This window comes from Apodemus sylvaticus, chromosome 1 (genome assembly GCF_947179515.1).
Source record: "Apodemus sylvaticus chromosome 1, mApoSyl1.1, whole genome shotgun sequence".
NCBI lineage: Eukaryota > Metazoa > Chordata > Mammalia > Rodentia > Muridae > Apodemus > Apodemus sylvaticus.
In genome coordinates this window covers 207,542,798-207,570,282 of record NC_067472.1, presented here as the reverse complement: position 1 = coordinate 207,570,282, position 27,485 = coordinate 207,542,798, and the positions used below count along the sequence as shown (strand labels likewise).

Genomic DNA, 27,485 nt, shown 5'->3' with positions numbered 1-27,485 from the left:
TGTTTGTTTGTTTTTGAGACAAGGTCTCACTATGTGACCCTGGCTGGCTAGGAACTTGCCAGGTAGAGCAGACCTCAAATTTATAGAGATCCTCCTGGTGCCCCCGAGTGCTAAGATTAAAGGCATGCATCACCATGCACAACATTCTACTTACTGCCTTTTTACTGCTGAATAATACTCCATTCACCTGTGAGAGATTCGTGATAACTTCCAGGTTTGACATCTATGACTAGAACTGTCAGGAGCATGCATGTGCAGGCTTTTGTCTGGTCATGAACTTTTAGCTACACAGGCTGGCTCCTGTGGTTGGGTGGTGTGATATGACTGTGTTAGCTGTGAGAGGCCTAAGAAGAAAGCTTTCAGAGTTCTTATCCTGCAGTGCACTTTCACCCCAGCTTTCTCTTTGGCTTTAGCAAGCCAATTCCTTGCCCCAAGCTGTAGCAGCTGTCCTCTTGCAGCTCATCTCCACCCAAGGAATTCCCATATTAGGTAAAATGAGGTCAAGACCTTTGCCATGGGCTCTCAGGGAACCAGGACAGGTCAGACGGGTGGCTGTGGTTCTTTAAGAACAAATTCTACTCTGTTCTTCCAGCATAAGAAACCCATACCAGACACATAGCTACCTCTCCAAGACCACTGCTGAGCCAGGGAGTGGGGTGGACTAGAGTAAGTTAGCGCTCTGCTCCATCCAGCAAGTCATTCTGTCCTGTCAAGGCCAGCTGGGCCTCTGAGCCTTTCACGTTTACTAAGAGTTTTAATGAAGATTTTTGTTTTGTTGGTTTTTCAAAACAGGGTTTCACTGTGTAGTCCTGGCTGTCCTGGAACTCACTTTTGACCAGGTTGGCCTCATAGATCCATCTGCTTCTGCCTCTTTAATCTGCAATTAAAGGCATGTTCCATCACCACATGATAAAGTTTTTTTTTTTTTTTATTTTGTTGGTTTGGTTTGGTTTGGTTTGTGTTTGTGTGGTAAGATAGGTGGTAATTGTTTTAATTCAATTTGAATTTAGTATTTTTCTTTCCCTTTTGTCCCCTTTCATTTCTCTAACTCTCTTCTTACCTCTCCTTCCCTTCCCCATCTTTCTCCTCTTTCCATCCCTATCTTTCTTCCTCTCTATTCTCTTTTCTTCTCCTACTTGTTTTTCCTAGGCCAGTCTTGAACTCCTGGATTCAAGGGCTTTTCTCATTCAACTTCTGGCATACTAGGAGTATAGGTGGGCACCACTGCAAGTCCCTAATCTTTTTATTTGTTATAAGATCATTCACATATTCTTCTGAGTGAGGGCTTTTTTTGTTTTGTTTTTGTTTTTTGCCTTTTGTTTTTCAAGATATAGTTTCTCCATATAGCCCTGTCTGTCCTGGAACTCACTCAGTAGACCAGGCTGGCCTTGAACTCAGAAATCCACCTGCCTCTGCCCCCCAAGTGGTGGGATTAAAGGTGTGCACTACCACTGCCCGGCCTGAGTGAGTTTTGATAATTTGTCTATTTCTAGAAGTTTGCTCATTAATTTTTTTGTATCTGAGTTCAATGACTAACATAATTGGGTGTGTATCATAGCTTATCTACTGTGTGAGTGCACTGTCTAAACACAGTTCTTCATAGTACTTCCTTCTAATCTTTTTTTTAATTTATTTTTTAGAAGGTGGTTAGTAATACTTTCTCTTTCATTCCCTTTTTGGGGATCAGGGTGGGAGGACTATTGAGACATACAAGCTCATGAAACACAAGCTGGTTCAAACTGTTTAGCCCAGGATATCTTGCCTCCATATCCCAAGTGCTGGTACTACAAGCCTGCCTGGCTTATGTGATGCTGGGCGGAGCCTAGAAGTTTGAGTTGCTAGGTAAGCATTCTAACCTGACTTCAACATTTACTCTAAACTCATTGTACTTACTTTTTTTTTTTTTTTGGTATGAGACTTTGCCAGTCCAGGCTGTTGTACACACACAGTGTACAACACTGTGCATTTGAGCAGTGGTATTTCATGTGTCTCCTGGCCACATGGGATAAGTGGACAAGCATTCCCAGGCTTACATGTGGGCCTGACTATCCCAAAGGACTGGCTTGTGCATGCACAAACTCCAGTTTTGAATTTTCTTGTTGCTGGCCTTGGGGTTTTCCTTGCTTGTCTTTTCTGCCTGGACACACATTAAAGTCTGTCTGATCTCTCTAGTATTTATAGCTGGAGGCAGAGGACTCTGCAGTCCACTGTGTGTTAGTCTCTGTCAGATGACAGATGAGGAAATGGGGCTCATGGAGCTTACCCAAGACCATGCAGCAAGCTTAAATGCCTAAGGACAGACCCATTTAGGTGGCTCCATTTTGAAGTCCACATTCCGCCTACTCCACCTACCACCTCTTAATTCTAACACCTCCTTGTTCATTTTCAGGAGCTAGCTGCCGGCACAGGCCCTCCCCTTCCTGACTCTGGACGCGGCTTCGCTTGTCTGGAGACGGGCTCTAGCCAGGACCTGGCAGTGGAAAGCCATGGAGCCATACAGCCTTGGGGAAGAGGGAGCACTTCCATCAGAAGGGCACCTCCCATCCTTCTCTGAGAGTCAGGGGCTCAACTGCAGTGACACTCTCAACCGGGACCTGGGCCCCAGCACACGGGACCTGCTCTATGCTGGTTTAAGCGGTTTGGACCTTGACCCCAGTCTGTCCACATCAGATATGCCCAGTGAAGTGCTGGAGGACAATCTGGACACTCTGTCCCTATACTCAGGGAAGGACAGTGACTCTGTGAAGCTGCTGGAAGAATATGCAGACTCTGAATCACAGACCTCCTTACAAGGTGAGGCTACTCATGGACTGAGCACCTACAGGTGCTGCAGGGAGCCAGGGACTGAGTCTGCTGGCACTAGCTAGGAAAGGTCTCCTTAGCTGGGCATGGTGATGCCTGCTCATAATTTCAGTATATAGATGACAAACACAGGAGGGACACTACAAATTGAGGCCAGCCAGAGCTACATAGTAAGACCCTGTCTCCAACATGCTAAAGTAAAGGGAAGGAAGCAAAAGAAAAACAAAACAAAAATTTCTTCTACAGGAGGCTTTTGGCCTACTTTGGAATTGTTCCCAACTTGTGGGTTCTGGGGGTTAAATACATGTTTCCATGGCATGTGCTTTTCCCACTGGGCCATCTCACAGACTGAGGTCCTGGTCTTCGATCTGTGTATAGGCAGACCATCAGGCTTGTGGGGGCTTTTCTATCTCTGCCATATCTCAAGAGCATTCTTCCAGAATAAGTGAGTGGGATCCTGTCCATTCTGTTCTGTACTTGTCTAGCTTTTCCAGGCCTCATGCCCTCACCAGTAAAATAAGGGGACCGGATCCTCTCATGCTTCTCATCTAGAACAGTGGCGAGAAGTGAAAAAGGAGAAGACTGCAAACGCCTCCCATAGACCATAATGCACCAGACAGCTATTAGGCGCTTGATTAGTTCCTGCTTTGTCTTTTTAAAGGAGAGAGGTCTTGCTATCTTTCCAGAACACTGAGGCTCCAGCAGACCTCTTGCCTCTGTCTGTCTTGGAACCAGGACTATAGATTGTGCCATGCTCAGCTAGTTGTTTTCACAACTAATACTGTCAGTAATACTTCATCTTAAGTAGGGCCTTGATTCAGTTTCAAAGTTTCCTCTTCAATCATGGAAGAACAAGAGAGAATTAATGAAATAATTGAGCAGCTTGGGTTTAGACTTATTTTAGTTTGCTGTTGGCCTCCTGTGGAAGGGAGTTCTTTTGTTTATTTTTGGTTTGGTTTGCTCCTGACCCTCTTTATTGGTTCCTGAAAAGTTGCTTCAATAGGTTGACTGGGGTAGAGCTCCAGAGAGTTTATAATCCCACTGTTCGCAGGGAAGTCCACATCTAAATGCCCAGAAACTCAGATAGTAATCTGTTGAGATTGTATCTGAGGAAGTGCTCCAAGAACTTGCTACTGTGAAAGATTTCTGCAGGCCCCACTCCAAAGATAACCAAACAGTGACAGGCCCGTGTCTGTGCTGGAGTGATGGCAGAGCAGGAAGCCTTAGGAAGTTAGGAGAGTTCACATGGGAAGACTGGCTATGGGACCAGGCAGGTCCAGGGCTGTGGTATGGCATTCACCTGGGCCATGGTGATACTGAAAAAGGCTCCTGGTGCAGGTGTGTGCATTTTCCTGGACACAAGAATCCTAACTGTCATCAGTTATTCTTAGGTTTCTGCTTAGTTTAGCCTTTCTTTATATTCATCTGTTACATTGTCCCCAGCCCAAGCATTAAATTTCAACTCCGTGCTTTTAAAACTTAAATAAGGCCTATATAAGTAAATATGCATGTCATTTTTTCTTTTTGCTTTTGAGATGGGACTTCTGCTATTCTAGTGACAAGCTAAGCTATCCCTGAATGCCTGGGCTCAAGTGATTTACCTGCCTCAGTCTCCCAAATACTTAGGGCTAAGGCATGTCCTATTTTCATTTACATGCCCGATTTTCATTTACTTGTATTAATTTATTTGAGACAGGGTCTCACTGTGTTATTCAGGCTGTCCTCAGACTCTGAGTAATTCTCCTGTCTCAGTTTACAAAGTGTTGATGAACACTGACATGAGCCACCACTCCTGACTATTTTTTTTAATTAAAAAAGGAAAATGTGCTGGCAGATGTTGGTACACACCTTTGGTCCCAGCACCCAGGAGGCAGAGGCAGGTGGATCTATGAATTCAAACTCAGCCTGGTCTATAGAGTGAGTCTCAGGGCAGCCAGGGATACACAGAGAAACCCTGTCTCTGGAAAAAGGGGAAATGTATCTATTAAGAAAAGATAGTATGAAGCAAAAGATAACCACCTCTAAGCTATGTAGTATACACATAAATACTTAGTTTTTTGTTTTGGGTCCACTGTGTGTCCCAGACTGGCTTGAACTTAGCAGTTCTCCTGCTGGGACTACAGGATGAACCAATAGGTCTTACCTCATAAATCTTCAGATCTATGGGTGAAATTGCTCAGATACATGTTGTTTTTTTTAACAGTTAGTACACATTAAAGGCTCTGAGTTCCAGTCTCCAACAATATACTCACACACATAATTGATATGATTGTGTTTGCTGTTTTAAAAGTTTGGCATATTTGGATTATGTGACAGTAGACTGATTGCTATTGTCTTAGATGTCCTAATGTGTTGTCATACCACAGTCTTGTTGGATTTTTTAAGGATTTATTTATTTATTTTATATATGAGTACACCACCATTGTTCTCTTCAGACACACCAGAAGAGGGCAGCAGACTCCACTACAAATGGTTGTGAGTCACTATGTGGTTTCTGGGAATTGAATTCAGGACCCCTGGAAGAGCAGTTAGGGCTCTTAACCACTGAGCCACCTCTCCAGCCCATCTTGTTGGATTGTTAAAGGATCTCTATGAACAGCTTTAAAAATATTTTATTTATATGTATGTGTGAATTCTGTAGGTGTGTATTCTACATGTATGTAAGTGTCTGTGGAGGACAGAGCAAGCATTGGATCCCCTGGAACTGGAATTATGGGCAGTTGAGAGCTGCCTGACATGGGTGCTGGGAACTGGACTCTGATTCTTTGCAAGAGCAGCCAGTGCTCACTCTCTCCAGCTCCTGGAGAGAACAGCTTTTTACATACTGGACTTCTTTTTGGATTGGTTCACTGAGCATTCTGCTCACAATTTTTCAGCTTCATGACAATGACAGTTTTCTAGAAAATTCAGGTGACTGTCTAGAGGCCAATAGCCTTGCCTGTTTCTCTGTCCTTGTCAGTTTTGTTTTGATGTAGTACATTTTCTAGGTTTGCTATTGATTTAAGGTATAAAGTACCCCAGCAAGGCTGTGGACTGTATCTGAGGAAGCCTGATTTTTATCTCGTTTATACTTTTAGAGTTCTTCGTTCAGTTACTTGCCAAAGTGATTTTTCTCCCTTTAGTCTTATCCCAAGCCTCTCTCTGTCCTCCTGAAACAAAACACAGGCTATCTGTTTGCTCCACACACTGGCCTTTCTAATAATTGAACACGTACCCCTCCCCCACCTGAATGTCTTCAGCTGCCCCGCAGGAGACATAATTCATAAAAATAGCTAACATTTTACCAAGGGATATAGAAAATGTGGTAATTTTAGATACACACAGGGGTGAGAGAAATAAAACCTGCCCATCTCTGTGGCACTGAACCCCAATATTCCTGTTTTTTTAATTTTACATTTTTTTCATACCTGGGGTAATTCTGTTTTTAAATAAGCTGTTTTTTCTTTTCTTCTTTCCTTTCTATTTTAGTAGTATTAGTATGAACATTTTTCCATTTTTTTTATATATTTCTCCAATTGTTTGGAAAGTTGTTTAATAGGTCATAATGCAAGCTGGTATGTAGCTCACTTATGGAGTACACACTAGCATGTGTCAGACTCTGGGTTCAATCCCCAATGTCTGTATGTCTCTCTCTCTCTCTCTCTCTCTCTCTCTCTCTCTCTCTCTCTCTCTCTCTCTCGCACACACACACACACACAGAGAGAGAGAGAGAGAGAGAGAGAGAGAGAGAAGCAAGTAAAGCACTCAATTCCTCTAAGCACTCTAGTCAGATATAAGATTGTTTCTAACATTTTACTAGAAAAAGCAGGTAGATTTCTTTTGTTTAAAAAAAAAAAGTCCTCAGACCCAAGAGCAGAGTGGGATGGCAAGTGCTCTTGGTTTGGATACTGCATCTCTAGACAGACATTGTGTGTTGTGTGGGTAGGTCGGCCTCCACCCTTGCTTGTCTTATCACACTGCTGCCCTAGAAGCTCGAACTGACGTCTCCACACCTCCACATCTTGCACCAAGACCCGGTGCAGTCCTATAGGTAGGGCCTGCTCGAGACCTCAGTTCCCTTCTAGGTAAGCCTTGTCTTCTGTCCATGCAGAGCCTCTGAGGTGGAGGAGTCTCAAGACAACGTGGACAGGGCTCTGTGCTGAGCGTCTGTTTGCTTTAGGATACGCCCCTATCCTATCTCGACGTAACCTGTGCTTTCTCCCTTTGTTTAGACCTGGGGCTGGGCGCACTCAAGGTGCCTAAAGAGGCTGATGAAGGAGGCAGGGCCACTGGGAGTACAAGGAAAGGCAAGCGGCAGCACAGTTCCCCTCAGAATCCACTCCTGGACTGCAGCCTGTGTGGGAAAGTGTTCAGCAGCGCCAGTTCCTTGAGCAAGCATTACCTGACGCACAGCCAGGAGAGAAAACACGTGTGCAAAGTCTGCAGCAAGGCCTTCAAGCGACAGGACCACCTGTATGTCAAGAGTCTGGCCAGGAGAAGGGCAGGGGGCATGCACCTGTCCTTCTCCTATCCTCTTATCCACCCATCTGGTCCTCTGTTGAGTTCCCACTTGTGTCCCCTCAGATGTGTGTCCCCTGTCCTCCAGTGTGGACTCTGTTCTCTTCACACTGCTACTGTCTGGGGGCAGTCTCTTTACTGAGCCTCCAAGTTTACACCAGTGAGGAAATCCTTGCCTCTATTTGCAGATGTGACTCTTGTGGTTTATAAATGTGATGAGTTGTCAGGCATGATGACACACCAGAGAGGTAGAGGCAGGAGCAGCAAGAGTCTAAGGCCAGCCTCAACTGCATACAAGTTTGAAGCCCACCTCGATTGCATGAGAAAACAAAACAAAGCAGTACAAATGAAGTTAGCTAACTTGGTAAAGAGATGCCCGAGGTCCCTAGCAGGTGTCTAAGGACAACAGGTCTGCAACTACCCCCCCCCAAAAAAAAGCTGCATAATAGCTCAGAGCAAAGTTCCCTTGTTATTAACATCTCTGTGCTGTGAGACTCAAGAGTGGGAGAGGACAATGGCCAGCTAGAGGGTTGGGGGAAGGAGAGGTTTGGTAAGTCTGCCTCTCTCTTCACCCTCTGGCCCAGCCTCACCTTAGGCAAAGGTCATTTTCTTCTAGGACTAGTGCTTAGGTCTTCTGAGTCCTTCCCTCACAAGAGAGGATCATGGACATTCTCTATAGAAGACAGTAGTCATTAAAGCAGCCCAGCCACATGCGCTGGGCTGTCTATTGTTAGGCCCCAAGGGTAAGGGCTCATTGTTCACTCTGTTCTTGTCCACATAAGCAGGAGTAGGCACAGCATGTATTTACATGCATGTACACTTCCACAGATGATTGACACACTGACTAGGAAGGTTTTATTAACTCTCTGTAAGTTAGTTTCTTGGCTGAAGGGGGAGCTGTTCCAGGAAGCTGTTCCCATAGACAGTTCTGTGGGAGGGCCCAGATTGGCATCTCCTCAAATGTATTCTGCAGAGCAGCTGCTCAGGAATGCTGGAGGAGCTATCTGAAAGCAAAGGTTAAAGATGACCCCCCCACATACCCAGTGCTTTGTGAACCTCCAAAGTGGTATGTGTGTGCATGCATGCATGCATGCATGCTTTAGCACATCCTGTTGTGCCCAGGTCCCCAGAGCTTACCTCTAGAGGACTGTTGTCTCCAGTGATCCTACTCTGGGGAAACCTGATCTAGCTTCAGTGGGATTTCAGTGTTTGTTAATGATGAGGGCGGAGAAGTGAGTCCCTCCCAGTTGGTTAGACAACGTCGGGGGCCCAAGCACTTCCTGTATTGAGGTATGGGGTTTCCTGGTGACCTCCTTCCATGTGTTACTACAGGACTGGGCACATGCTCACCCACCAGAAGACCAAGCCCTTCGTGTGCATCGAGCAAGGTTGCAGCAAGAGCTACTGTGACTACCGCTCGCTGCGCCGCCACTATGAAGTCCAACACGGAGTATGCATCCTGAAGGAGGCTCCACCAGAAGAGGAGACCTATGGGGACCCAACCCACAACCATGATGTGGCCAACCAGCCTCCACCCAGTGGCCTGAGGTCCCTGGGGCCCCCAGAAGCTAGGTCCCCCGGGTCTGTCTTGCCCAACAGAGACCTCCTTCGCTGTATTGTGAGCAGCATCGTCCACCAGAAGATTCCTTCTCCTGGCCCAGCAGTGGGGCCTTCTGATACTGAAGCAAGGAGCTCAGCCTGTGCCTGCCCCACCTCACTGGGGTCATGTACACCGGCCAGCACCCCGGTGGCCCCAGGGACCCTGGGCTCTGAGATGCCTGAGGAAACTCATCCCCCACGGAAGGAAGCTGCCGCCACTGAAGTGTTCACAGCTGTCCAGTCAAGGGCAGCTGAGAACGGTGCCCTCGATCCACCAGAATCAGAGTTGGAGTCAGAGTCTCCACGGCTTCAACGGCCATCCTCCCTGGAGGGCTGGCCAGAGGGCAGCTCTCTGCCTGCCTGCCTGCCTCTCTTCAGAGGCCACTCTGTGCCCTCAGGATCCCAGCCTTCCAGCCACAACTTCCAGTGGCTCCGGAACCTGCCTGGCTGTCCCAAGAACAAAGGCAGCAATGTGTTTATGGTCCACAAGCCGCCTGCAGTGGCATCCCGCGAGGGCTCTGAGGGAGGCTCAGGGACCAGCAGCACCCCTACCTCAGTGGAGCCTTCATCCAGCCTGGGCACCAGCCAGGAGGACCTGCTGCCATTTCCTCCTGCACTCCTAAAGGCCCCTAGTGAGGCCTCCAGTGAAGTCCGGCAGGCAGCTGGGGAAGATGAAACCTGGGCTCCCAAAAAGTGCAAACCCGACTGTGAATCATTCCCATGGCAGAGCCCCACCGAGCTTGGGTTCCAAGATGCACAGAACCCAGGTGGGCTCCCCTCAGATGCCACGCCCCTTTTCCGGCAGCTGTTCATGAAGTCACAGGAGTCTCTGGTAAGCCATGAGCAGATGCAGGTGCTCCAGATGATTGCCAAGTCCCAGCGGATCTTCTCCCATACCCAGGTGGCTACAACCTCAGCCCAGAGACCAGGGCCTGAGGGCAAGCAGTCCACTCTGAAGCCATTGCAGGGGCCATGGCCACCACAAACTCTGCCACCAGTACCCACTGTAGACTCTTTCCAGATAGGCCCTGGACACTCAGAGCCAGAAGGATCCCCAGTCCGCAGGAGGAAAACCATGTCTGCAGTGTCCAGAGAAACATCTCCTGGTGGCCCTAGGCGAGACACAAAAGGAGGCCCCAAAGTGGCCTCTGCACCACCATCCCTCACAGGGCCAGCTCTGCACCCCTCCCGGAATCCAGACAGCTCTTCATTGGCCAAAGGGGCCTTGGACCTGGGGGACATTATCCCCAGTGCAGGTTCAAGGCAGCCCCAGTTAGGTGGAGATGAACCAGCTGGAACCCAGCTGGTTGGGAAACAGGGGCAAGGAGAGAATGGCCTGGCTTCAGGGGCCATGAGAGGTGAGAAGGGCCCAGCCTGCCCCCGAGGTGGAGGCTACAGGCTCTTCTCAGGGCACCCCAGGGCCCAGAGATTCTCAGGTTTCCGGAAGGAGAAGGTGAAGATGGATGTGTGCTGTGCAGCTTCTCCCAGCCAGGTGGCCATGGCCTCCTTTTCATCGGCTGGGCCTCTGGCCGATCCACCCAGAGACATGAAGTCCAAGCTGACAATCTTCAACAGAATCCAGGTATTTGTACCTTATGTCTCTTATGTTCTGGGCTGTGGCAGGGCTGTGTGTTTGTCCTTGGGTGCATAGCAGTGGTTAACTGTCCAGGTACTTCCCCCACTGCGGCAGGTCTTCAGATGTGACTGTCTAAGATGCACTGATTGCTGTAGCTCACTAAGCCACCTTCCCTGCCTTCCTTTGCCTCCTACTTCCACCTAGATCTCCCTCCAGCTCTTGAGGGAGATGAAGGTACAGGCCTCCTCCTTAAGTGTTAACTGTGTTTGATGGCTGTGCATTCCCCACACATGCGCAGAACCCGAGTCCTTTGTGTATCATGCAGTGAGCATCCGCTCAGGGCACTTAGCCACTCCTCTTAGTGAGACCAGCATCATTCCCTCTGTTTCACAGCTACTACTTGTAAACATTTACATCTCTGTTAGCCAAATGATGTATAAGGAACACTTACAAAGTTGGTGCTTTGGCAGACATTGGTATAGTCACAAGTTTACACAACTATTACTGTTGGCCGGAACACTTTATCACTCCCAAAAGATACCCTGCACCCTTAGTAATCACCCAACTTTTGGTCCCTCTACCATCCTTCCAGCCCTGGGTTCCCACAAATCCTCTGTCTCCATGGCTTAACTGCTCTAGACATTTCATGTCAGTAGCGTCAGATGTGTTGGGGTTTGTGTCTAGCATTGCCTGTTTGTATCGCGTGATTAAGGTCCAATCATGTAGCAGCATCTGTCAGTGCTTCTTTTTTTTAGAAATTAAAAACAATTTTTAAATTTATTTAGAGTCAGGGTATGTAATTTAATTGGCCTGTGACTTGCTGTGTAGTCCAGGTTGGCCTTGAACTCACAAAGTTCAGTTGAGATCAGCCTGCCTCTGCCTCCCCTCGTTGCTGGGATTAAAGACCTGTGCCACTTGGCACAGTTTTTGTTGTGGGTGGGTATTAGTATGATCATGAGCATGCCACAGAGTTCATGTGGAGCACAGAGGACATTCTGTGGGAGCTGATTTTCTCCTTCCACCAGATTATCAGTCTTGGCAGCAAGTGCCTCTCCCCACCCCCCACCCCCACCCCCACCTTGCTACCTACCCTAATCCATTTCTTTTTCTGGCTGAGCAATATCCAGTGGATAGACAGGCCAGATTTTATTTTGCCATTGATTAGTGGACTATTTTCACTATGGCTCATGTGAATGACCTACTGGGAAGGCTGTGTACAGCTATTTTGTGGGTGCATGTTCTTGTTTCTCTTGACTAGACCCAAGGACTGGAATCACCAGATCCTACACAGTCTCTTACTCAGTGTTTAAGGAGTAACCAGACTACTTTCTAGAAAGCAGCAGTTTTCCAGTGCCTCTGCTGTACACAAGTGCCCTGTTTTCTCCATGCTCTTTGCTGTCCCAGTCACACTAGGCTATGCAGTGGTGTCTGCTGGTGCTGCTGCTGTCATGCCCTGGCATTGCTGTTAGAATCCTCCCATGTGCTTATAAACCACTTGTGAGCTGCTGTCTTACTGACTTGCAAATGTGTGTGTGTGTGTGTGTGTGTGTGTGTGTGTGTACAAATATACATATATTCTGTATGTACATCAGACATGTGACTTTCTCTTCCCTTGTGTGGGCTGCCTTTTCATCTTATGTGTGAATATTTGTGGAGTTGAAGCTTTCAGTTTTAATGAGTTTAGTGTGCCTGTTGGGTTTTCTGCTTTGCTTTGGTGTCAAATCTGAGACACCATTGCCCAGAACACTATCAAGCAGACTTCCCCAATGCTGTCTTCCTTGTTCCCTTGTCTGGGCTCTGCTGGCTCAGATATCTTCTCATCTCCAGGGTGGAAACATCTACAGACTCCCCCATCCAGTGAAGGAAGAGAGCTTGGCAGGCGGATGGTAAGCTCCGAAGCCCTCATGCCCCACCAAGGCACTCCCTAGGAAGTCCTCTGGTTCTCTGTACTGTCTTGAGTGAGGGAGCCAGATGCCTCCGGCCCTGCAGAGAATGTTTCAGCCCTTGGAAAGTTGAATATGGTCTTCCATTGTCATTGTTTAGTACAAGTTTTCAGTGGATTGGGGTTACATGCAAAAAACAAACAAAAACAACAACAAAATCCAAACCAAACCAAAAGCAAAGACAGCAACAACAAAGCAGCGGAGAGGCTTAGAGCCTCATTTTCACACTCTCCTCTGCCTTCTCTATCCACAGCCATCAGCAGAACGGGAGTCCCACAGACTGGATGGAGTCAAAGAGCACTTTTGTGTGCAAGAATTGCAGCCAGATGTTTTACACTGAGAAAGGGCTGAGCAGCCACATGTGTTTCCATAGTGACCAGTGGCCATCACCTCGAGGAAAGCAGGAGCAACAGGTGAAGGGGTGAATGGTGGCTTCTGTAGTCTGGGGTCAGACAGTCTTTGGTATGTGTGAAGAGACAATGTCATCCATCTCAGGTTAAAGGCAGCATCCTGGCAAGGATGATGGGGTGATCTGAGGGCCATCTGTGCAGACCTGCAGTAGCCCCACTGGCCCTTGAACCAGCTCTGTAGACTTTCTATGTCACCAGAAGCCATTTCTTCTCCCTGGCTGCTCCTTACCTTAGAGCTACCAACTCTCTATGCTCAGGTATTTGACACAGTTTTACACTGAGGCCTGCTAGGGACAGGGGTCCCCCAAGAGCCAAAATGTCCTTAGAAAGCATAGGAACTCAGCCAAGATGGGTGCTTCTCCAGCTGCTGTTTCCCACTTGCTGTGGAAGTCTTAAGAAAACCCCAAACCAAAGCACCCAAATCCTCTCTCTAGAAGCTTTGGTTTGTATCTGCAGACAGCACTTGGATGAGCCCATGTCAGGCCCGATGATGGGAGTCCTGGTGACAGAAATGATATTGGCAGCCTAAGTCCTGATTCTAGTTAGCAATGACCCAAAATTTGCAGGACTAGGATGCAGGAGAAGAAGAAACTGAGGAAGACTGAGGGGCCAGGCAGGAAGGTATGTGAGAGCTAAGACCTGGAAGAAAAGGAGGGCTGGCATGGAGGGACAGTAGAAGATATGAAAGGTCATGGTGATTGCAGTGATGGGTCTCCCTGAGTCTCATCTGTTTACTACTGGACCCTGGCCTGAAGCTTCTGTGTCAGTGCCAGGCCAGTGTTGGCTCATAAAATACACAGACATCTGGGAGAACACATTTTTGTTGCCATAATACTCTTGTCTCTGGCTGCCATTCTTTTTTCCCTTTATATATTTTTTGTTGTTTTCTGGGATTTTTTTGTTTGTTTATTTTATGAGACAAGTCTCTATTACAACCTTGCCTTACCTGGAACTTGCTATGTAAATAGGGCTAGCCTTGAACTCAGAGAGATCCACTTTGTTTCTGCCTCCTGTGTGCTGAGATCAAGGCATACACCCTGTATCTGACCTTCACTCTTGGAATGCTTGTCACTTGAGCCACTGAACTGCCTGTCCCGACCCGCAGGACAGTCAACAGGGTTCCTTTAAGCCACCTAGAGGAAAGGCGATGGGGCGACAAGTCACAAGAGAGAGAGGCCGGACAGCCTGTCTAGTTCTGATCAAGCTGTCAAAGTTTAATTTCTAGACAAGTCAATATAAAGGGAAGCATACAAGGTTTGGGAGGGGTAAAGGGGGGAACAATCTCAGGGGGTTGGCATCATTTCTAAGAAACAGTTTCTCATAATTTCTGGTAAAGCTAGTTATTGCTGTTGGAATGTTGGCATGATAAAAGGGGGGTCATGAGGCGGTGAAGTGGAAAGGGGTTGCTACAGTAACCTATCTACAGATGAACGTCAAAAGGAGGGGGTTTTGAGATTTACGTAGGAATAGTTCCTGGCATGGAGATCTAAGTGAGAATGACTCCTGGTATCAAGGTCTCCTGGCATTGAGAGTCAGGTGGGGATGGCTCCTGGTATGGAGAGTTCTTGGCATTGAGTTGTAAGTGAGGATGGCTCCCGGCAACTGCCCCCATGTATCCCTATATGACTGAATGAGGCATCTCTGAGCCCCAGGGTGTCGCCATACTGAGTATGTTAGCCAGCTCTGGCTCATGTGGGGCTTGGGCTATGATCAGAAGGTCCTGCTCAGCCTTCTGCGCTAAACCCTGAGTATGGCCGTGGCAGACATACATATATCCTCCTTCCCTCTGTCCCCATGACAAGTCCCATTTTCCCATCCCATCAGCTTGTCCCCGTGAACAAGCTGAAGACTGAGTTGGCACAGCAGGTGGTCTTAGGTGACACCTGTGATTCTGTCCTCTCTTCTTCAGGGACAAGAAAAAGATGGGGAAGAGAGAGACAGCAAGGAGAGCTGCCAGTACAGAAAGCGGAAGAAGCGGCCCCAGCCCAAGGCCCTGTTTGCTCCTCCTGCACCCTCTGCCCTGGGGGAGCCAGGCCCCGGAGGGTGCCACCAGAGCTGCCTGCGTTCTCCTGTGTTCCTGGTGGACCACCTCCTGAAGGGCTTGTTTCAGTGCTCTCCGTACACACCACCGCCCATGCTGAGCCCAATTCGCGAGGGCTCTGGGCTGTACTTCAATACCCTCTGCTCCACATCCAGGGCTGGGCCTCACCTCATCAGCCCTGTGCTTGGTGAGTGAGGCCAGAAAGCTGCTGTGTTTTTCCTATGGCCCACAATCTCTCTGCCTGTGGTATATGACCCAGCCATTCTTTCCAGTGGGTGTGCCTATCCTGGGGGACTCATTGCTACTCAGAAACATACGAAGATGATTCTTCTACATGTTTGTTTGTTTGTTTGTTTGTTTGTTTGTTTGTTTTAACAGCCAAAAAGAACACATAGAGGCCATTCAGCCCACTCCCTCTTCTGTTCATTTTTATAACCACTCAGTGGAGACAGAGACACACCATGCCTGCCTGCCGTGTACATCAGCCATTCCAGGCTTGTGCTTTGAGGCTGCTGTCTGGCCTCTGAACTTCCCTGCACACTATCTTTAGAGGGTTTTGCCGTCCCAGAGCTTGTCTTCTGGGTGACTACCCCACCCTTCTGGCTTTCATTTTCACAGTCCTATGTATCCCCCAGCCTCAGGGAGCCACTCATCTACTTCCTGTCCCTATAGCCTTGCATATAAGTGATGTCAGACATTGTGTTGCTTTTTATGCATTACCCATTTTACTGAATTTGATGCATCAGGGTTCCCAGGTGGTAGTGTGTGTTGGAACTTCTTTTTTATTGGTAAGTAGTAGTCTACTCAATGGCCAGACCACTCTTTTGAATCTTCAGTTGATAGGTATGGGCATTGTTTTCCTTGTAGCTGTTGTAAATAATACTGTAAGAACATTTGTGTGTAACTTCCTGTGGGGGCCTCTGTACCAAGTCCTTTTGTGTAAATACCTAGAGAGAAATTCTGGATCACATGGAAATTCTGTTTAACCATCTAAGAAACTGCCAAACTATGTGCCAAAGTGTTTGTCCCATTTTAGATTCCTGCCAAAAATTGGGAGAGTCCCAATACCTCTGCCTCTTACCTGCACTTCTAGACTGTGATTCTGTCTAACCCTCCTGTCATATGAAAGGTGCCTATTGTTATGTTTACATTTATGCTATCCTAATGACTACTGGTGCCAAGAATCTTTCTGGGTGTTCAATGGCTGTTGGTGTGTCCTTCTTTATAAACTAAGGAGGTCTGTTCATTCTCCTTGTGTTATTTGTGCACTGTGTTTTATATGTGACCAGTTAACTGGCGCAGTGTAATGAAGACCACTCCTGTTTACTCAATAGGCCGGGCAGGCCTTGCGTTCACACCCCTCCTGCCTCAGCCTTGTGAGTAGCTAGACAAACAGAACTATCCTTTTTTTTTTTTTTTTGAGAGAGAGAGAGAGAGAGAGAGAGAGAGAGAGAGAGAGAGAGAGAGAAAGAGAGAGAGAGAGAGAGAGAGAGAGAGAGAGTTTTATAATTTTGTTTGGTTTGTTTTGGCTTGGCTTGGTTTTTCAAGGCAGGGTTTCTCTGTCTAGCACTGGCTGTCTTGGAACTCCCTCTGTAGATCAGGCTGGCCTCTAACTCACAGCAATTCACCTGCCTCTGCCTCCTAAGGGGTAGGAACTACAGGCATGTGCCACCAATGTCAGGCTATAATTTTGACTCTTAAATTTGCATCTTTAATCAATTTCCAACTAGCTTTTGGATATTGTATGAGGTGAGGATTTCAAAGTCCATTATTTTGCATATATTACATTTGCTCCAGGATCATTTATTGAAAATATCATTTCCACCAAGGTGGTTTTAGCAAATTGTTTTTATTAAAATCGGGTTACCCAGGCATGAAGACCTGAGTCCAGCCCCCAGAGCCTATGGAAAAAAAGCCTAGGGTAATAGCACACGCTTGTACACTCAGCAGTGGGAGACTAGCTGCCCCAGCAGTCACCCAGCCTGTTGAGTGAGCTGTAGGCCAGAGAGAGATCTTGTCTCAGAAAACAAGGTGAGTGATATCTGAGGAATAGCATAAGACATTTACCTGTGCCCCCCACACTTAAATGCTTTTCTGAATAAATGTGCACTTGCAAGCACACACACCTCCATTAATCATCAGTGCTTGTGCTTGCTTCTCCTCGATCTGCATGCTTATTCTTATGCTGGTACCATGGTTCTTTGACTACTGTAGAGTCTTGTAAGCTTTTAAATAGGTGTATTTGAATTCTCTTACGTTGTTCTGTCTTCCAGGATTGTGTTAGTTGCCATGGGTCCATTCATTACTCTAGAATTTTAGGATCAGTAGTGATTTTGATAGTTCCCCTGTTTAATATGTAGATAAGTTGGAAAGTATTACTATCCTAAATAATTTAGATCTTTCTATTCATGATGGACTGGACCATCTTCCCATTTATTTAGGACTTGTTGCAGTTTGTCTCAATCATTTTTCCCGGTGTGTGTCTTACATATCTTTGCCTGTTGCTGTTTTTTGATATAGGATTTCTATACATCCCAGGCTGGCCTGGGACTCCCCATTCTCCTACCTGTGTCTCCCAAGTGGCAGAAAAGCAGGCACATGCCACCATTTGCTGTGCAGTAGACATCTTTCCTTAGCAGAATTCATTTAGATTTGTGTTTATGTAGTAATGGTGAAGAGCAGAGACACTGCTTTCTCCATTTCGTGGGCCTTTCCTGTTCCATCTGTTTCCTAAGCAGATGTGTCAGCAGACTCCATTCTAAACTGTTGTCTTTACAACTTTATGTACAATATTTTAGACTTAGTCACCTGAAGTCAAAGCAATAGAAGAAAGCAAGCACTTCCTGCTGCGTTTTCTGTACCCTTCATTGCCATTCTATACTTTTCTGTAATTCCTATGGGGCCATTACCATTTGGTGCTATTCTTCTTTGTGTGTGCATGCAGTCTCTATGTGTGTTCGTGTATATACAGGTATACATGTGTGTTGTCTTAGGGTTTTGCTGTGAACAGCCACCATGACTGAGGCAACTCTTAGAAGGATAACATTTAATTGGCACTAGCTTACAGATTCAGCGGTTCAGTCCATTATCATCAAGGTGAGATTATGGCAGTATCTGGGCGGGCATGGTGCAGGAGGAACTGAGAGTTCTACATCTTCATCTGAAGGCCGCTAGGAGAAGACTGGCTTCCAGGCAGCTAGGATGATGGTCTTAAAGCCCATGCCAACAGTGACACACCTACCCCAACAAGGCCACATCTCCAAAGAGTGCCATTCTCTGGGGCAAGCATATTCAAACCACCACATGTGTGGAGGCTAGAAGATAACCCTGTCGATGCCTCTTTCTTTTGAGATGGGTTTTCCCTTGTCTGGAGCTCACGGAACAAAGCAGGCTGGATGTCATGCAACCTAGGGATTCTGTTCTGCCTCTCCAGCAGTGGGTTTGCAAATATGCGCTCAACACACAGGTTTTTGTTTAGTTTAGTTTTGTTTTTTTCTTGTTTGTTCTATTGACATTCTGGGGGTTGAGCTGAGGAGTTCCAAACTGACTGTGCCATCTCTAGAGAAGACAACTTCAGTCCTTTGTACTGTCGCTGTAACATATTACATTTCTAGATCTTTCAGACCCATGATATACATTGCCTTATGCAGCTGGTATTTAAGTTAATTGGGAAGAGAAAATAGATTACACTACCTTTTATAATTACCTGAACAGTTACTTCTGCCAGCACTTTAGAGAGTGGAGCCACACCACTGCCTGAGCATTCTTTACCACCTCTTTTTTAAAGATTAATAAAGGTAAATGATAGCTTTAATGGCATACAATTCACACACTCTACAATTAATACTTGTTTTGAGACAGGGTCTCATTGTATAGTCCTGGCTATTCTGGACCACACTATGTAGAGCAGGATGGCCTCACAGAGATCTCCCTGCCTCTGCCTCCTGAGTTCTGGGATTAAAAGTGTGTACTACCATACCTAGCTTAATTTTTTTTAATTATATGTATGTGGGGGGTATTTTATGCACATGAGAGTGCAGGTGCCTGTGTAGTTTAGATTAGGGGCTTTGGATATCCTGGAGCTGAAGTTATAGGTGCTATCTCATGTAGGTGTGCTGGGAGCTGAACTTTGGTCTTCTACAAGAGCAATCTGAGTCATCTTTCCAGCCCCACAACTTATTTAAACTGCATAATGGTTCAGTGGTTCTTAGTAATGATACAGGACCATCTATCATCATCCCATAATAACTTTTCAGACATTTTCACCCAACAAAGAAACTCCACTCTCTGCCACCATTCCTTTCCTTTTCTCTTGCCTAGGTTTGGGCTGGGCTCATGCAGTTTTTATCTCTGTAGGCTTGGCTGCTTGAACGGTTTCAAACATGACGTCACAGTATGTGCTTCCCTATGCTTGCCCTCTTTCGCTCCCAGACGTACGTGTTCAGGCTCCGTCTGTGCTGTGGGATGTCTTGGTATCGTTCTCTCAAGGGTGAAGATTATCTCCCTGCAATATTTCTCATGAACCAAGATTGATAGCAACAGATTTTCCTCAATCTTCTTTAAATCTGGGGATCTTTTTCACTTTGCTTTTTAAGGTTAACTTTCTGGTATAAGACTTGACATTTATTTTCAGCACGGTGCTGTGCCCCTATCTTCTGACCACCAATCTATTAGAAGTCAACTGTGAGTGTTACTGGAGTTCTGCATAGGGTTTATTTTTGCTTTTTGTTTTTTCTCATTTTGCTTTTGAGATTTTAATCTTTGACTTTGCACCTTTGCTTCTCTGTTTGTCCTATTTAGAATCACAGTGTTTATTGGATGTGTATATTGTTTATCACCAAATCTGGGGGCTCTCCTACCTTTCTCTCTTCAAACATCTTTCCATTCTCTTGTCTTCTCTGTCTGGGGCTCCATTGCATGTGGTTTCAGCCCTCATTGGTACCCACCCTTCTGCACTCTTTTCCCTCCTCAGGCTCCTAATCCATTCTCCTCCAGGTTTGCTGGCCATTTCCTTCTATCACCCAGGCAAACCTGAAAAGTCTAACTCAGGCCATTGTACTTTTTGGTTTTTTGGATTTGGTTTTTCGAGACAGGGTTTCTTTGTGTAGTTCTGGCTGTCCTGGAACTCACTCTGTAGACCAGGCTGGCCTCGAACTCAGAAATTGGCCTGCCTCTGCCTCCCAGAGTGCTGGGATTACAGGCGTGCACCACCACCACCCGGCGCCATTGTACTTTTTATCACCAGATTTCCATTTCTTAAAGTTATTCCTTGTTGAGAATTCGTCATTCTACCTTCTATGGTTTTTTTTTTAATAAATTATATATTTGTACACATGGGCACATGTGGAGATCAAAAAGCATCTTGTAGGAGTCAGTTCTATCCTTCCATTATGTGGGGCCTAGGGATCAAACTGAGGTCATCAGGGTCAGCAGTAAACACTTTTACCCACTAGATCATTTTACAGACCCTTCTGCAGTCTTAAGCCTGTGAGCTGTGTGTTGTGGGGTAGCCCCTATGTGAGTGGAGTCCTTGGGAGAAAGCATCAATTATCCCAGCCAGGAACCTGTGGGGAAGAAAGTCAAGCTTACTCAGGACTCACAGACTCTGTTTCTTATCAACAGAAAATTGTTTTCTATTTTTTAATTTTTAAAACTTATATTTATTGATTGATGATATGTGCTTAATCATATGTGCATGGGTGCCATGTGTGGAGTTCAAAAGGCAACACATGAATCAGATCTCTTCTTCTACTTAATGGGTCCTGGGAATTGAATCAAAGGGTCTAAGGCAAGTGCCTTTATACCCTGAGCAATCTCACTGGCCTCTTACTGTTTTAATACGTGTGTGTGGGTTTTATTAGGTTTTAATCATCTATTATTTTCGTATTTATTCATGTCTATCTATCCATCTGTCTGTCTTGTGTGTGGGCACACGTGCAATAAGGGAGCAGCATGTAGCAGTCAGTTCCCTGTTTCCAACATGTGGGCCCCAAGGACTCAGCAGCAACTTCACCAGCCTCACCACTTGGTTGGTTTTTTGAAACAGAGTCTTTTCTGTGTAGCCCTGGAAGTCTTGGACCTTACTGTGTAGAGCAGTCTGGCCTTGAACTCAGACAAACCTGCCCGTCTCTGCTGCTCTGTGTTTGTTTGAATTTTAAATTGCTCAGTTTCTTCCTCTGCTTTTTTCAGAGGTCTCTCTCTCCCTCTGGGCCTTACAGTTTGTTTTCACCATGTCCACAAAGGCAGGTAGAAGGCGCAAAGGATCTTGTTAGGTCAATCTTGTTGAGGCCCTTCCCTGTGTGTTTTCTAGACCAAGTGGACGGCTCCTTTGGCATCTGTGTGGTGAAGGATGACACTAAAATCAGCATCGAACCGTGAGTTGGAACCCTTAGTGCCCAAGGCCTTCTAGTAAGGGTGCTTTCACCAGCCTGGCCTCGCAGAGCCTCCTTGTCCAGGCCGGTCTTCTGAGGGAAGGACAGACCAGATGTAGATACTCCATACAGAAGCTGTAGGTTTCTCCAATAGTCGGTCAAAAGTTTCTGCTGTGTTACTTCTGTAACACAGATAAGCATTGGTGGGACAGAATCTGTGCTTTGGACTTGAGTTTCTGAACAAAAATGGTGACAGCATAATGCAGGAGGCGAGGGCATGTGTGGGTTGTGGCTGGACACAGGTGGGTAGTGTCAGCACATAGAACATGTTCTGAAAAGCCTGTGTCTGTTGGGCAATGAGGTGACAAATGGCCACTGTGTCAGAGAGATGACAGCCAACTGCCATGAGCAGGCTGTGGCTGTGAGCAGGGCGCATGGTGTGTCTGCAGCTTCCTGTGGCTGTGAGCAGGGTGCATGGTGTGTCTGCAGCTTCCTGTGGCTGTGAGCAGGGCGCATGGTGTGTCTGCAGCTTCCTGTGGCTGTGAGCAGGGCGCATGGTGTGTCTGCAGCTTCCTGTGGCTGTGAGCAGGGCGCATGGTGTGTCTGCAGCTTCCTGTGGCTGTGAGCAGGGCGCATGGTGTGTCTGCAGCTTCCTGTGGCTGTGAGCAGGGCGCATGGTATGTCTGCAGCTTCCTGTGGCTGTGAGTAGGGCGCATGCTGTGTCTGCAGCTTCCTGTGGCTGTGAGTAGGGCGCATGCTGTGTCTGCAGCTTCCTGGCTCAGGCAGCTTTGCATCCCGATGTTTGTGTGTGGCCTTGTTTCAGACATATCAACGTAGGAAGCAGATTTCAGGCCGAGATCCCAGAACTGCAGGAGAGGCCGCTGGCCAGAGTGGATGAGAATGTAGCTTCTCTGGTCTGGAAGCCATGGGGAGATGTGATGACCAACCCAGAGACCCAGGACAGAGGTGGCTGAGGCTTTGCGTCAGATCCAAGGCTCCTTCTTTCCTATCCAACTCCAGGAATTGTACCCTTGGCCCAGCATCTCTCCCTCATTGCATGCCCTCCCCACCTCTCACTTGCCAGTCAGGTGCCAGGCCAGGCTCCTATGGTTCCTCCTTGTTCCCCTTACTCAGCCGGCCCCACCTTGGGAATGTAAGGAAAGGGGGATTGACCAGAAGCCCCTGTGCTGTGGGGACGGCTACCTCCCTCATGTGCCTGACTTCACTCCTTCTTCCTCATGCTCTTCGGCTGTGCTGGGACCAGTGATGGAGCTCTGCAACGTGGCGTGCTCCAGTGTGATGCCAGGAGGGGGCACCAACCTGGAGCTTGCCCTGCACTGCCTGCATGATGCCCAGGGCAGTGTTCAGGTGAGACCTGCGCACCATGCGCACCTGAGGCCAGGCTTTCTGGAACCTGCATGGCCCAGGAGGGATGATCCAAAGCCTGCAGTGCTTTGAGGCTAGAACAGCAGAGTGGAGGAGTAAAGGCTGGGGTTTGTCTGTCAGTTATTGAGCCTGTAGGACTGCAGTTCTCAACCTGTGAGTCACCCAAAGACCATTTATAAACAAAGATTTTTATATTATGATTCATAACAACAGCAAAACTACAATTATGAAGTAACAATGAAAGTAGTTTTATGGTTGGGGGTCAGCACACATGAGGAACTATATTAAAGGGTCGCAGCATTCAGAAGGTTGAGAACCACTGCGCCAGAAGGGGTCCTGGGGCAATGTAAGAGGACCAGTGTTGAAGACCCAGGACTCAGTCCTGGACCGTGCTTTCTGCCAAGCTGAGGGGCAGTGTCTGGCATGTGTACACTGAGAACCCGCAGGATCTCAGTCATGGCGGGCTCTCTCCTTGGCTTAATGCTTCATTGTCCTTGTCTAGGAAGTCTTTAGACTTTCTGAGTGAAAACCCTTGGGTTTTTTGTTTGTTTGTTTTGTTTTTTTGTTTTCAGAGAAAATATTTCTCTGAGTATTCCCAGCTGTTTTAGAACTTGCTCTGTATACCAATTTGGCTTTGAACTCAGAGATCCACCTGCCTCTATTTCCCAAATGCTGGGATTAAAGGCATGCACCACCACTACTCAGTGGAAATCCTCATTTTTGTTTTGTACCAAATCCTACAAAAGGTCTGGTCCTCACTGGGATTAGAGTAGCCCATACCTCACAGGGCTTATAATTTAAGAGAGTCAAAAGCCTTAAAAGTATATTGCCAAGGGATGTGGTTACGCACACCTGTGCTTCCAGCAGGTAAAATACGTTTAAGACCAGCCTGGGTTACAGTATGAGGCTCTGTCTCAGAAAGTCAGAGGCTGGTGGTCTAGCTCCTGTGTGAGGGCCAGGCTCCATCCCCTGCTCTACTGAAAGGAAAAAGTAGCCCAGCATGGCGTACAGAAGAGGGAGTGAAGGGCAGTGCTGGCTGAGAGGGCACTCTTCCAGGCAGCAGCCTCCGGTAGGGAGGAGAATGCCTCCCACACCCACACACTGTGCTCTCCATGGAAAAGGTCACAGCTTGAAGGCAAAGATGACATTCAAAGGGGTGCTTAGTGAGGTCATCATGGGCCAACAGATTGTGACCAGCATAAGGACCAAGCACCTGTAGGTTACCTTGAACAAGTTGTCTTTAGAGACATTTGTTTTTCAATGAAAGAAAGAATGGAGACAGTCCCTGATCCCTATGCCTTGTGAGTGGCCCACACCTCCTGTCCTTCCAGGTTGCCCTGGAGACTCTGTTGCTCAGAGGACCCCAGAAGCCCCGGACTCACCCGCTGGCTGACTATCGCTATACAGGTGACTGGAGAAAGGGCTGCTTGACACTGGGACCTGGCTGATCTCTGCCAAGCCTAATGGCAAACTTCACTTCTGCCTCTTCCCCTTGGCCTTCTTTCCAGGGCCTTTGTTTGTCTTCCTGAAGGGGCCTGTTCTTTCCACTGCCTTGAGCTCACTAAACCCCACCAGCCCTGTTCCATCATTCACTCAGTTCTTCCAGCACGATCAGTGTTCCTGACCAGGGCAGGGGATGTGGACTCAAGCTGAGCACATCAAAGTCAGGCAGCTGGATCCCACCTGCTTTTGTTAGGCCACCAAGGCCCCAGCCAGTTACCCACATGAGGATAGTGAGACGCCCCCGCTTTAGCATTAGGGAAAACTGTCTGAAATTAGTACATCATCAATGTTCATAATGTCAGTCAGGCTGTGGTCCCTTGAGAAAAACCTACCCTACCCTGGCTGTGCTCCCCGGCAGGTTCAGACATCTGGACCCCCATGGAGAAGAGGCTCTTCAAGAAGGCATTCTGTGCCCACAAGAAGGACTTTTACCTGATACACAAGACGGTAAGATGACAGAAGGCTGGGGCAGCAAGCCCTGCCTCGCACAACTGACCCTACCTGCCTGCAGCACATTCAGTACCTTGTAAGCAGCTGGTTACCTTAGAAGGCTGCCCTGCTGCTGCCCTGCTTCTCGTCAGTAAGTGCTGCTCATGCCAGCTCAGCACCTGCTGCCTTTCTCTGTCCTGACTTACTCCTGTGTGTGTGCTGAAAATGCACAAACAGAAAGCCTAATACTCTCTTCTGTGTTGTTGTTTGGTTTTTGGTGTTTGTTTTGTTTTGTTGTTTATTTTTTAGATGGTCTCTCTGTGTACTACTGGCTGTCCCACTATGTAGACCAGGTTGGCTTCAAACTCACAAAGATCCACCTGTCTCTGCTGGAATTAAAGGGGTGTGCTGCTACCACCCAGCTCTTTTCCATTTTGTAAAAAATGACATACATAAAACTACATTATAAGCAAGGTGCAAGGATGAATGTTTAACTTATGTATGAACCCGAAGGATTGTCACCACAGCAAGATAGCAACTTCTCCGTGATGCCCCAGTACGTCTTCCTTCCCTGACAGCCTGCCACACATGCCACTGTGCCTCCCCCATGTCCCTGGGCAGCCTTGGTCTGTAAGAAAAGTTATACTTTCTGGAGTTTTATGTCACTAGAACAGTCAAACAACATGTGTTCCACACTTCATTAGCTGCTTATACTCAGTATACTTACTTTGAAGTTCATTTGTGTTGCATTTATTAACAGTCCATCCTTTCTGCTGCTAAATAATACTGTGCTGCATGGAATACTGCAGTTGTATTTAATCATGTATCAGTTACTGGGCACTTGAGGGGTTCCAGGCTGGGCAGTTATAAAATAAAGTGGTTATAGCATCGTTACAAACTCTGCTCTCAAGAGCTCCCTACTCTCCCCAGTACTGTTTCTTTCATTGTTTTTGGCTGGAAGATGAAATTGTTCCTGTTGCTCTGTCTTTCTCAGAAGCAGAAGCCAGTTCTGTTTCCTTATAACTTGATGTTGTTTCCTAAGCAGAGGATGTGCTGCTGGTTGACTTCTAGTTTGTGACAGCACACAAGCAGTTGCAGGTTCATGTGGAGAAAGTGTATTCTGGAGTGGGGCACTCACTTGGCCAGTTAATTTCCTGGGAAAGTTTCCCAAGCAGCTGAACTTTCCTTCCATCTTACCTCCCCTCCTCTTCCTCCTCTTCTTGGTGCTGGGAATGGAACCCACATCCTCTGTCATAGTGAGCACTCTCTCTACCACTAGGTCCCACCTCCAGCTCGCCATGTTTGTTCCCTCCACCACCATCCAGAAGGTCTTTCTTTCTTGATATAAGGCAACAATGTGTAGCCCAGGCTGGCCTCAGGCTCTCAGTCCTCCTGCCTCTCAACCTCCTGATCTAGGATTATGGGCCCATATCACTCACTACACTTGGCTCTAGAAGTCTTTGGTTTGTTGTTTGATTGACTGATTTTTGTTTTGTTTCTCAAGACAGGTTTCTCTGTGTAGCCTTGGCTGTCCTGAAACTCACTTTGTAGACCAGACAGGCCTTGAACTTACAGAGATTTGCTGCCCTCTGCCTCCCAGAGTGTAGGGTTTATTATCCACCAGAAGTCATGTTTGTTGAGACATGGTTGTTCTATATCCCTGGCTGGCCTGGAACTCACTGTGCACCCAGCCTGTCCTAGAACTCTCAGAAATCATGCTGCCTTTGTCTCCAGAGACATGCGGTATGACATTCAGCCCAAGAGTCATATTTTTGCAAGAATAAGTGACTGGGCTTGAGTGCTGTGTGCACTCATGACTGCCCTTCTCCTGCAGGGCTTCCTAGGCTATGTTTAGTTGTGGCAGCGGAAAGTTCACCAGAGAGGAATTAATCTCTGTTAACTCCTCTGTGTTAATCTTAATCTCACCGAGTCCAGTATGCCTGCTGCAGTGTCACAGTGAGCCTCCTTACCTGTGGGTCTTTGTGTGTCTTCCTGCAGGGAAGAAGCATGCTGGACTTAGTGCTGATGGCTACTGTGTGGCTTCACTTTGGACCCTTCACCACATGGAAGGACCAAGATCCCTGCCTTTGCCCAGCCATGGGCAGAGATGTTGGGGAAGGGATTTCCAGGGTGGAGTTCACATGTGAGGTTCTGCCCACAGCCTGTTTCTATGTCTTCCTTCCCACTAGATCCAGACTAAAAGTGTATCCCAGTGTGTTGAGTACTACTACATCTGGAAAAAGATGGTTAAGTTTGACTGTGGCCGAGCTCCCGGGCTGGAGAAGAGGGGCAGAAGAGAGCTGGATGAGGTGGAAAGGACTGAAGACAAGGTAGAGGATGCATGAGGAAGTGGCCTGGGTGCGTCTGTGTCCAGTCAGAGGTGGCAGAGGCTCTCAGGGAAGGTGTCCCTGCAGGAGACATGCTCCCACACTAATGTCTTAAGTCATCTTTACCCTCTCTGTAGGTGACTTGCAGCCCTCGAGAGAGACCTACCCACCGTCCAACTCCTGAGTTAAAGATAAAGACCAAGAGTTACAGGAGGGAGTCTATCCTTCACTCCAGCCCAAGTGCAGCCCCCAAGCGTACCCCTGAGCCTCCAGGGAGTGTGGAGAGCCAGGGCGTGTTCCCTTGCAGAGAGTGTGAGAGGTATCAGCCTTCCCTTTGGACCTTCACCCTCTGGCCTGACTTCCTTCCCAAGCTCCTCCAGCTCTGACCCACATCCTTGTGACATCCTTGTGACTCCTCAGGGTATTCGACAAGATCAAGAGTCGGAATGCCCACATGAAGCGCCACCGCCTCCAGGAGCATGTGGAACCCGTTAGGGTGAAGTGGCCTGTGAAGCCCTACCCACTGAAGGAGGAGGAGGAGGAGGAAGAAGAGGAGCTGGGGGCAGACATGGGCCCCCTGCAGTGGTGACTTCTTGCTAGA

General features: G+C 47.4%; 1 protein-coding gene across 1 annotated transcript; it reads left to right on the top strand.

Annotated features, from left to right (window-relative positions):
- Window positions 1-2,486: 2,486 nt before the first annotated feature.
- Window positions 2,487-27,485, top strand: Znf541 (zinc finger protein 541). Its single transcript, XM_052181065.1, has 14 exons — window positions 2,487-2,793; window positions 7,014-7,254; window positions 8,632-10,480; window positions 12,302-12,360; window positions 12,671-12,830; window positions 14,737-15,055; window positions 21,179-21,242; window positions 22,063-22,205; window positions 22,504-22,607; window positions 23,957-24,032; window positions 24,487-24,575; window positions 26,747-26,887; window positions 27,022-27,203; window positions 27,305-27,485. Exons 1-14 carry the CDS (start codon window positions 2,487-2,489, stop codon window positions 27,471-27,473), a joined length of 3,903 nt encoding a protein of 1,300 aa, XP_052037025.1. The 3' UTR covers window positions 27,474-27,485.